Source organism: Macrobrachium rosenbergii, chromosome 43 (genome assembly GCF_040412425.1).
Source record: "Macrobrachium rosenbergii isolate ZJJX-2024 chromosome 43, ASM4041242v1, whole genome shotgun sequence".
NCBI classification, from domain to species: domain Eukaryota; kingdom Metazoa; phylum Arthropoda; class Malacostraca; order Decapoda; family Palaemonidae; genus Macrobrachium; species Macrobrachium rosenbergii.
Genome location: NC_089783.1, coordinates 54,466,920 through 54,478,989, shown reverse-complemented (window position 1 = coordinate 54,478,989; position 12,070 = coordinate 54,466,920). Strand labels below are relative to the sequence as shown.

The 12,070-nt window shown below is 38.4% G+C and overlaps 1 protein-coding gene across 11 annotated transcripts in view; it reads left to right on the top strand.

Annotated features, from left to right (window-relative positions):
• The first annotated feature begins 433 nt into the window (after positions 1 to 433).
• LOC136828930 (uncharacterized) overlaps positions 434 to 12,070 on the top strand; it is a 161,678-nt gene continuing 150,041 nt past the window's right edge. For 4 of the 11 annotated variants that reach the window (XM_067087298.1, XM_067087296.1, XM_067087293.1 and 1 more), the window contains exons 1-2: positions 434 to 558; positions 9,420 to 10,828. In XM_067087298.1, coding sequence (XP_066943399.1) covers positions 9,778 to 10,828 — 1,051 coding nt within the window. In that variant the 5' untranslated portion in view covers positions 434 to 558; positions 9,420 to 9,777. Of the gene's footprint in view, positions 873 to 9,419; positions 10,829 to 12,070 lie in introns of those variants that run through there. The other 7 variants (XM_067087291.1, XM_067087292.1, XM_067087288.1 and 4 more) reach the window with 5 other exon arrangements.

The following is a 12,070-nucleotide window of genomic DNA, read 5'->3' as shown; positions in this document are numbered from 1 at the left end:
CCCCCTCCCTCCTAAGTCCCACATCCCCGAAGAAAAGCTGGAAATCTGATAATGTCTTTGATCCAGAGAGGATTATGTCTCTGGATTATGAGCGCGCGCGCCCCTTCTTCAAAGAGTTCGGTGTCTTCCTTAACATTATCATCCAGTGGTTTGCGGGAAACGGATAAGGTTGGGGGGTTTTGGGGGGTTTTGCGAGGGTTGGGGAGTGGGGCGGGTAAGGTATGCTGACCGGAGAGGGTGTATGTAATGGGAGTGGAAGAATTGGGGAGTTCTAGCGTTATGCGAGAGGCGGGGAGGGGATGGGAGGGTTGCTGACGTTATGTGTAGGGGACTCCCAGGAGGTATGGAGGAAGAAAAGGGGTGGGTGGGTGGGTGGGGGAGGGGGATAGGGAGTCTGTTACCCCTGGTGTTGTGGTACGTTGGCCAGAGTCAACGTAACTCCAACGTCAGTCAGTCTACCTGAAATGATTGTTCGCTCCGCAGGCGGGTGGAAAGTGTGTGTCGGTCGCCTTGCTGGATGCGTTTGCTGAGAGATCGAGGAGGGAGAAAGAGAATAGTGTGTGTGCCGTTTTCCCTTACGTGTTCTGAGGAAAAAAAAAACCTTTGCAATAACGATTTTGTTTCTAATTTTAGATGGAGTGAGTCTGTCAATGTGTTCAGACTCTGAAGAATTGGTTGGTGTTGCGAGTCCTGGAATTCAGGCATTGGATGTGTTGCGAAATGAACGCAGTCGGGGAACAAGAACTTGAAAGTTTCTCTCAAGTACACTGAAGCTGGATAGTGTGAGTCTGGCGGAAGATTGGTGATGTTGGAAGATTTCTTCAACTTTCTCTTTCTCTGAACGAGAAAAGTTTATTTTGTCGCGTTGGCAGGTTCTGTGTAGAGATCTTGTATTTCGTGACAGCAAGTTAAATTTATCGACCAGTTCCAGGCATTGTTTGCTAATAGTGTGAATGACGTCATAAGTGAAATTTGATTGGCCATATCTTCAGCCCTCAGCCTTGTGGTAACAAGCAAATGATTTAGGCTATTGAAGGCTGTGTTGTGTATCGTGCAGTCTTATTTATTTGGAATATGAAATTTACATCACCACGAAAGGATATTCAGAGCCATCTTTTGGAACATGGCGGTTAATATCTGCTTGTCTTAATTATAATGATGATGTCAGCTTTGTTCTGAACGTGTTCGAGGAATCTGAGATCCAAGAGGCAGGAGACCGTGATGGAAATCCGGGAGGAAACATAATTAGAAGAAAAGATATGTCGTGACGTCACGGTTTACGGTGCTTCCGTTTCGCGCCACCTTTTCCCGCCACCTTTTCCCTCCCTCTTGATCGAGTGAAACCGAGGGGCGGAAGGACGGACTCAAGATTAAGGAAACAGCTCAGAACCCTGAAACTGCAAAAAAAAAAAAAGAAAATTAAGAGAACTCGTGCCTACCATGGAAAGATGTGACTTGTGCAGGAAGCCCCACCGAAGTTTGCTACCACCCTCCTCCTCCTCCCCCCCTCCTTGGTGTAGGGGGGGAGGGGGGAGTGTTGGGGGCTATTTTGAGTGTTGGATGATAACAGAGAAGGGAGAAAGAAGGTTGGGCCTGTGCTAATGTGATCACAACAGAAGGGGACGGTGTTTGTCTTTCTTGTAAAGCTTATTTCATCCCCTCAACAATGTATGGAAAGTTAAACCTGTGTACCTGTAACGCTTCCCAATAAGAAAGTGGAGTTATGTGGAGCGTTAGGCCTTGAACGGAACTTGCTGATGCCAAGTTCCTTTTTCTTTTTTTTTTTTTTTACCCATTTCCTGTTATGGAGTTCTTTAGAAAAGCCTGTGTTGTCCAGGCTGAAAGTAGCAAATAAATGACCCCAGATTGTTCTTTCTGAAAGTATATTTGGCCTAAAAAAAACCACATTGAATTCTTCTTGAATATCTACCTTACATGTCAGAAATGGAATGGTTTTTCACTATACATATATAAAGTAGTTCTCAGATTACCTATCACACTGAACTGCATAAGAATAGTTTGTAGTATATTTATTAATTTGTGTAAATGAAATATATAGTTAATATATGCGAGTTTAATAATGATACGAAATCAGGTTAAGTGAAAACAGTTTGGGTCTTTCTAAAATTAATTTTCAACCTTGAACTTTTTTAACCTTGAATTACACGCTTGCCCCAAGCAAGCTAGCTAACTTCCCCGGACAATTTTCTTAAGTGGGTCACCACACAATTGTGTGTGTGTGTGTGTGTGTGACTGGCGATTGTACAAAAGACTTAAGGAATGGAAATCAGGGAATGTTTTGTCATGTCTCCATTGCAAATGTTTAATTGTCCCCAAATAGGTGTGGGAGGGTTGGGGGGGAAGAGCGAGGAAGTTTTATACAAAAGAAGGTAGCGTCTGTTCCCATTCCCTTTTAAAAGAATGCTTTGAAAACGACGATATATACAGGCATAACAGCCAGATTTAAAAAAAAAAAAAAGCAAGCTTAAATCACATGGTTGTTGAGCGGTTCATACAAAAATCAGAATTTTCTCGAAAATAAGCAGCAGCTCTCATAATTGAGAATTTCTAGTCATAGGCAAAGTTGCACTTTAATATTCTATCTGTTCAACGGTAACTCTTATGCAGCATTTTCAAAGAATTTGAGGAATTCTGTTTTGTTGTCGGATGCCTGCCGTCACTGAGGTGATTACATTCAGTTCAGTTCAGGTTATTTCTGCAACTTCGGTACAGGCGGATGTCTTACGTGTAGTGCAAAATGATTTGTCATCTTTTAATCTCGCATTTTAACAAGGGTTCACATTTCGAAATGTTTATATAATGAGGCGATGCAAAACATAGTTCTGTAGGGTAACGTATATGACATATGAAAATATAAATAAATCATAATCATGACTGTTTCTGTTGATTTGAAGCCGTTGCAGATAGCTTCGGTCAGTTTCGTTTTCTTAGATCCTACCATTTGAGGCTTCCTTTGCATCAATGCAGTCAGTGGCCACGGTCCTTAGGATTTCAAAGATTCACTTCAGTCTTAAGACATTAACTTGAAATTTTTGCATGAAAGTTAAATACCTTGCAAACTGTAATTCATAGAGCAACACACTGAAGTCCTTGTAGAAGCTGTTGTTGTGGGCCAGTTTACAAATAGCTAGATAGAGTCGTTAGGGAGTAGAGCCTATGTTTCTTACATGATTAATATTCTTCACGATGCGAAGATTTTGTATTCAAGTGATGCATGTTTAAAAACGGTAATACTTATTAACTATTAAAATCATAATTGTATCTTGTACGGGTGCATGTGTCTTTTAATCTTATCATATTGAAGAAATATGGGCCCTCACTGACCTCAAAAATTCAACTGGATAAGAGAGACCTTGGCTTAATTTTCAATGATACGGAGTTTATTTCTTTTTATTAATCTGTATCAAATGTTGTGTACTCCATTTGCTTTGCACTTTTATCTTTGAATACCAATATTCTGTTTTATGTAAGTTTGCAATGCTAGTTCAAGGCCTTTAAACCTGTTGCATTAGAAGAGTATGTTGTATTATCAATAATGATCATAAGGATCATAAAAATGTCCAAATCGCCGGTGATTTACTTTTCTGTAGCAGCCATTTACTTTTCTGTAGCAGCCATTTACTTTTCTGTAGCAGCCATTTACTTTTCTCTAGCAGCCATTTACTTTTCCCTAACAGCCATTTACTTTTCTGCAGCAGCCATTTACTTTTCTCTAGCAGCCATTTACTTTTCCCTAGCAGCCATTTACTTTTCTCTAGCAGCCATTTACTTTTCCCTAGCAGCCATTTACTTTTCCCTAGCAGCCATTTACTTTTTCTAGCAGCCATTTCTAGCAGCCATTTAATTTTTCTCTAGCAGCCATTTACTTTTCTCTAGCAGCCATTTACTTTTCCCTAGCAGCCATTTAATTTTCTCTAGCAGCCATTTACTTTTCTCTAGCAGCCATTTACTTTTCCCTAGCAGCCATTTACTTTTCCCTAGCAGCCATTTACTTTTCTCTAGCAGCCATTTACTTTTCCCTAGCAGCCATTTAATTTTCTCTAGCAGCCATTTACTTTTCTCTAGCAGCCATTTACTTTTCCCTAGCAGCCATTTAATTTTCTCTAGCAGCCATTTACTTTTCTCTAGCAGCCATTTACTTTTCTCTAGCAGTCACCCTCTAACCAGGGAAGGCAACCACTCTGTAACTCATGAATCGCAAAATGTATCGACATCTCATCCTAACTGCTAAGGTGACTCTCATCCTGATTTTCGCAAGTGTCGGTGACTCTTGCCATACCTGTGGTTAAGAGTGGCGGCTTCGGTTGATAATCTTTCTTTTGACATTCTTGTATTTGTTTTACTAATATATCCAAATATTTTCGTATTATAGGAGACAGTGAACCCTGTCAGATCTTATCACTTAACCCCGCTGTAAGGGATCTTGACAACTTTTCAAGGGTCTTAGACTTTTTTTTATATATTTTTACTCTGGAAAAGTTTGCTCTGCATATTGCTGAAGCCTCCGTGAAGTTCTGTAGCCTCATAGAATTTTAGAATAGCATGGCAGTGATGAGTTACAAGTGGACATATTTGATATTGAAATGCATATGGCGTATGCAACATATAATTATTAAATTTAAATAGTGTGAATGACGTGAATTCTACCATCTATCGATTAAAAGATTACTTTTTTGGACGGCACTATTGTATATCACGTGATAAACACTAATGAAGTGAAGATTTTGAATAATTCTGTTTTGATAATTATATTTTTTAGCAATTTCAGTCAAATATAAATGTTGGAATGAATTTGAAAATAAGACCAGTTTTTAGTTTGTTTTTGGATATCTCATTTTTTTGTGTGAGAACCGGTGGTGGAGATTGTACATACAAAGGTTTTGAAAGGAAAAAACGTCATATTGGTGAATACTAAAGTGGATTATGAAATGTCTCATGCCACCCAACATTATTCTAAAAAAGGTCGTGTTCTAGAATAGAGGTGGTCTCATTTTGAAGGTCTTAACAGACATACTAATCGCGGATGTCTAATATTGTTATTTGTCAGGTTTTAAATATAAGTGTTCACAAGAATCGGTTTTCGAAAGTATGTTTGTGAACGTGTGCTTAGTTTTGTTTATCCACTTACCATTCAAGCGCTCTCTTAAATTCTAAACAAATGTGTGCCATCAGAACGAGAGGGCCTCGACGAGGTAATCCTCGCCCCGCGGAGGTGAAACCATTCATGAGATATCCTCTCTCTCTCTCTCTCTCTCTCTCTCTCTCTCTCTCTCTCTCTCTCTCTCTCTCTCTCTGTGTGTGTGTGTGTGTGTGTGTGTGTCCCTGGCTTTGACCAATTTATCAGAGTAATTCCAAAGCCACATTTTATAAAAATAATATCAACAATAATAATAATAAAGCAGTGGGATTGCTCAGCTCTTAAAAAAAGTCGTTTCAATATCAGTAAAGCAGCGACCCACTGATCAAAGTAAACACTATCAAGATGAAATTACGCCATGAGTTCATTTGTGTCCAGAGCTTCATTCTAAACAACTGTATTTAGAACTGAAAGTTTTGTCAAGTGTGGGGCTTCTGTGTGTTCTAATAAATGCAAGGTGCAACCTTCGCTTTTCATAAATTTATTTTCCCATCTTGAGCAGGCCTTGAGGGAAGCCAACTTGCGATGACTTTGCCAACAGCCTACTTAGTGGAATCCCTTTCAGTCGCCCTTGTATTTTTCAGGCTATTTGCTTAAGGTTTCGCTCTTTGGTCGTCATCTTTCAATCTACGAGACAAAGAGTTTCTGGTCTTGCTCTAATTTGGTTCAGTGAGCAGCACTAATGCAGGCATTTAATTTATTTAGTTAATGCTTTGCGTCTAATTTTTCGACCAAAAGCTTTCTTTGCATTTTTCGTCCTATCATGCGAAGCCTTCCAGTCAGATTCCTTGAATTTTTACGAGTTGGCAGTGCTGAAACTCACTCATTTGTTTTTTTTTATATATTCGTTTATTGACATTTTAGTATTGTTCCACATTGCTGCGTCACCGTTCAATTGTTTTATTTTTTTTAAGTTTGGCCAGAACGATGTTTTTCACGTGAGAGAACACGAGGAATTTTGCCCCAGAAAGAATGTATGCTTTTATGCCGAGTGCATCGGAGTCGCAGCACCAGAGCGCAGTTTCTCTCTCTCTCTCTCTCTCTCTCTCTCTCTCTCTCTCTCTCTCTCTCTCTCTCTCTCTCGTAGTTCAAGACCCCAGAACAGCTGATTTCTTTCGTAACCATTTCTCTCTCTCTCCGTAGTTCAAGACCCCAGAACAGCTGATTTCTTTCGTAACCATTTCACCAACGTTTATATAGTTATTTATGTATTTAAAAATTCATTGACTTCGGTATGGAACCTCTATTATCAGCAGTTAAACTGGAGCAAGTTTCTAACATTCGTTTTTTTTCATTATTCATCTCTGACATGAATACACTTGTCAGACCATTACTGCTGAACACATTACGATTCAGAAAGCTTCACAAAAATTTGTACAGTTTTAGAGTTTACTTATTTTCAGTAATTTTAATAGTTAACAAAGCATTTTGATGACTAAACGACAGTTCAGTGGCCGCTTTTGGCTGCGTGCGTGTTGGTTTTCTATAAAGTTAAAACCTACCTTTTAACACAGAAAACGGGAGGAACTATGAGGAACTACTATATTCCGTGCTGAGCAAAAACCTTTGCAGATTATATTTAGAGTCAGGATGGCTTTAGCTGTAGCTTGCAACTCAAGGGTTGAATAGTTAAATTCTTACATGCGAAGGGTTTGAAAATGTTGATATGATATCAAAGTAACAATCTCTCTTTTGCCCGTAAAAATAACATCAAAATCAATTGCCAGACAATTTGATTTTACTTTAGAAAACTCAAGCTCCAGAACACTTGATTTGTGACTTAACACTGAAAGAACTAATGTTACAAGCGCGAGACGGGGGATGATGATAATATTACATTTTTACTTAGCTTTGAGATTAAATGGCTTGTTGCTTGTAAATGCAAGAGAAATGAGAAATAGTAGGTCGCCAGTGAGACCCAGTTAATACAAACTTAGGGTTTATTTATACATAGAACAGTTCAAAATTAAGTACAATTAACTTACAAAGGAGCTCACAATTCAGTAATGAGTAATTACAGGGGAAAGTATAATTAATTAAAAGTAAAATGACAAAGGAAAAATTAGATCCGGCTACATAGGGGTTTTATAAGGGAATAGTATCCCAAATTAAGCACTGATAGCTGTTGTTTTGCAGTGGGATTGAATGGAGCAAATTGTTGAACTAGCAACAGGGGTGCGGAATGCAGATTGGATTGCACACGTGAAATAGTGTCTCCAGAAAGCAAAGAGAACTTCATTGATTATTAAAATTAACATGCTGGCCTATCACATGAAAAATGAACAAAGTCCAAGGCTGGAGGAGGCACTTAATTCCATTTATTTAATTCAGCAAAGGGACATTTAATCACTGACTGCCAGTCTTTAAGGGATTCACTAGGAAGGAAAACTTGAAATGGAAAGATGAGAGAATTACAGAAAATAGACTGGGCAAAAATCCCTCCCCTATCCAAAGCACATACTTGCTTGACACAAGATCTAATCCCGAGACCGACGTAACCCAGGGACTGCCTGTAGATGTTTCCATGGCATTTAATTTATAGAATCATCCCTTTGCATTTTATAACCACCTTTACTCCATTATGTATTTAGTATATTAGATTTCTCAGGGTCATAAAAAGATGCTCTGTTGTAGTGATGTTATTTCCTTTTACGTTTTGACCTGCGCCCAGGCAGTCACCTACTGATAATCAGTGAATGAGTTAAGATACAAGGTACAAGGGTGTTTAAAGATCAGTGGTTACAGTAAGTGGGTGGATTGATGTGCTAAATTCTGATTGGCTGATTGTTTATGCTGCTGCATCTGGCCCCAGGGTTGAAGGGGTTGGCTGATGTATCCCCCACTGGTGTGACTGGTGTGACAGCCTGTTCAGTTTAATGAGATAACATATGGTGTTCTCCTCCTCCTCCTCCTCCTCCTCCTCCTCCTCCTCCTCCTCCTCCTCCTCCTCCTCCTCCTCCTCCTCCTCCTCCTCCTCCTGAGTAATTACTTAAAATACAAGAAGACAGGAAGCCAATAAAAAAAAAATCATTGAAGGGACTCTGCCAAAGCTAGACTAGTAAGCAATAAGAATAAAAGCCTTTCTAGTGTTCCTGACCTGTCAGTTGCTCTCCTCCTCCTGTGCAGCGCAGTCCTCTCTCAAGATGTTGTTCTCCTCAGATTAAACTTCCCCAGATTGTTCAGAATATGAGGTTTGAGAATTAGAATCATATGTGGCTAGTCTTTTGGCTACAGTGGAAAGATTTTTGGAATTAATGACAGTTACCTTAGCTTTGTTACCCTCCCAATTTAATTGTCGTGTTTCAGGGCCCCCCATAGCAAAAGAGGTAGAGCCAATGTCTTAATTACCAGTTAGCTGGTGTGGGAATGTATAGCTATCACAACAGAGAGTACCTGTATTTAAAAAATAAATTTTATTTTGAAAATTTTCAACCTTCTTACTATTTTGTTTCATGACCTTTTGTTGTGGTTATGCTGATAATAACTAAAGATGGCCCGCTCTCAAAGGTGGTAGGAGGAATGCTTTTGGAATTCGTTAGTAGTCATCCTGATATATTGAGTAGTACATCCTTCCACTGAGCATGTAAATTCATAGATGACGATAATTTTCTTCAAAGATGTCCCTGGACCCGTAGAGATGCCTTGTGGAGTTTCCATGTTCACTGGAGGAATGCCACCAGTCATATATCAAGATGACTGCTACCAACCCTGCCTCCTTCAAGATTAGGCCATCTTTAATCATTACCAAAAATTCTTAAAAGAATACAGTACGTATTATAGGAACAACATTATTTGCCATCTCATCTGATCAGGCCATCATACACCCCCTCCAGCCATCCCCTTGAACAGGCTGATAAGATCACAGTACTTTGGGGAAGAGATGCAACAGCTTCAACATGCAGGCTATCAAAATTTAGCACATCAGTCCACTCACTAAATGTAAACCTTTGGTCTGTTAATTCATTTACTTTCGTAACTTTCAGTAGATGACTGTCAGTGTGAGTTGATTATTATTATTTTTTATATGCTTATTATTATTATTATTATTATTATTATTATTATTATTATTATTATTATTATTAACAACATAAAATTTGTGAATGAACCAAATGGCCATGAACTTACCCTGAGTACACAGAATGTGATCAAGCAATCCTGGTTGAGTCTTAGCTGAAATAAGGGTTCTCAGTTATTGAATTTTGGTAAAGGGCAAATACTGTACATTGTTTTGTAGATATAACAGGTGTATATTCTTTTGTAGATATAACAGGTGTTTCAGATACATTTTCGTTTGTAATGCTCGAAGAAAATCTGAACGTATGAATGAGAACTCAGTGAGATTTTCATTTGTGGAGGGACACTTTTTGTGAGAAAAGATTGAGCCATTTATGAAGGCAGCTGTTTTATAGCACCAGCTATGTATTACCAAAGAAAGCGGAGGCTGGAAACGCATCACTTGTTTTGCATTGTGTTATGACAGTTGGCCTTACTGGGCGGGCAGTAACTCATAATGCAAACCTTATTTTCTTGCTGTTAATGCCAAACCCTGTGCTAGAATTGGCCTATCCTCCACGGGAATGATTGTCTGGCTGTTGGTGGCTGTAGTCCAAATATAAGTTATGGCACAGTCTTCGGAAGATATTCAGAACAACAACTTCCAGTTGGGCCCCTCATACCCCACTACTGTGAACTCTGTTGCATCCACTGGTGTTCTTAGAGGTAGCGACAATGTCACATCAAACTTCCCTGGAAGTTCCTCTGTTTTAGCCCAGTTTGTTGCCAGGAACATTGGAAACTTGGGGGAGGAGAGCTCTCCCTCTAGTATTGGAAGCATCACCTATAATGATGAATACCTAGAGGATCCATTTCCAGATTTGACTCTAGAAAATCTTCAGATACCTAAGGAGTATGTGGATCCATCGCTAGGATACGTGTTTGTGAATAATCATCCGGACAATCAGCAGGGCTTATTAGATAACTCGCTGGCCCTCTTACAGCAGTTAGAAGAACTTGGAGTGAGAGTGAATGATGATGAATATTATTCATTAGATTTTGAGGTTAACACTACTTCAAGTGTTGATAGCATTGTCAGCACTACTTCTGAAGCTAGAGATGTATCTCCACCACAAGATAGTGGTGGAAAAAGACTTGATGTTTGTGCTGAAAAACAAGAAGAAAAGGACTCCTCTTCTAGTAGTTCGAGTCCAGCAGAAGACACCAATTTCTTACAGTGTGACTCACCAAGTGATATCTCAGACTCGGCTTTAGAAAAGGAACATAATTTAGAAAAACTGATTAAACTTGTTGAAGAAGGTGAAAGTGAAGATGAGTTCAGTATTGACATTGAAGACTTGGATCATGAAGTAGCCGAGGCAGAAATTTTGCCCACGGGTGGAGTGAAAGTGACATATGACAATTACAAGAAAAGTTACCGTCCCCGCATAAGTTCGCACCAGAATTTTCTTAGGTACTTAGAGTTAGTGCATGATCGCAGTGAAGAAGCAGCGAAGGGGGAAACGAAACCTCAACTTTCTCAGGATGGGAAGTACAGCTTCGAGCTATACAAAAAGATTTTATCTTCTGTTCAGAAAAAGTTTAAGCTTCCGGAAAAGGTTACCAACCTCTCATCTCTACCGAATAAATATTCCAAGAAGTTGATGAAACTTATAGGTGAGAACAAAAACTTAGTATGAGAATCCATGATTTGGTTTGGGGGTCATTTGATAAATTAGACTTGTATGTTGCAGTACTATACAATAAAAGAAGTGCGGGTTGTAGTTTCAAATGACTGCAGACAACACTGTTTTATTTAATTAGTAATGTAACTGGGTGTAATGTAGTATGCTGATAGCTACTGAAGCATTTAAAATGCGTAAAGTATGTGCTTTAGTACGAGTGGATTTATATTTCCACAATTTTATTTTGTTGTACATCAGTCATTATCTAAAAACTTGGACCCAGGAATGACAAGAGAAAACTTGCTGTAGATCATAGCTTTGAGAGCTTTTGAAGTATGTTGATTTTTTTTTCTTTGTTCAATGCAGATTACTTTTTAATTTTTTTCTGTCTACAAGAGATTAATTTTTTCACTCACTCCTGCTTACTATATAAGGAATGATGTTGTATGATTATTGTTCCATTTTTTTATTTTTCTGGTAGGTTTCACTTTTCGTGAATATTTCCTTTTCTTGCATTTTTAGTACATAGGTACATGAAATGACTGAACCAATGTCGTCACTATTCTCCCATTTTCACTTGCTTCATAGGTACAGTATTGTGAATTTGTGGAAGTCGAGTTATCATTTTTCGTAATTTTTATACATACATCATATGTTTACTTTGTTTATATAAGCACAATACAGAGGTGTACAGTGCTCCCCCACTTTTTCACGGGGCTAGGTTCCAGAACCCACCGCGGAAATGCAAAATCCATCTAAAAATGTTTATAACTGCTTATAACTGCCAAATACCCTGTACCCCTTAAATAAAATGCTTATAACTGTCTGTTTTAAAAGTTCGCTGCCCAATTTAGTAGTTCAAATAAAAAATACAGTAAATTATCATACTAAAACAATTTAATATCAGTTCAAACAAAAATACACCCTAAACCATCAGTAGTTCCCTTTTACAACTGTCACTCATGAGTATATAGGCCCCCCTAAAATGCTTATAACAATGATTTACTAATTTTAAAATATTAATATTAATGTAAACACAGCAAAATATGTATAAAATATTTAATACAAATGAAATAAATCTGTTTTACAGAATGTTTGACAACTAATTAAGTTACCCCTGTATACATAAGCATAGCCGTTTTCTCTTATACTATTGAAGTCGTCCCGTTTTCTTTATATATTGGTAAAAACATTTAAAATTATCACAAATTCACTTTTTTTTGTAGAGCAACAC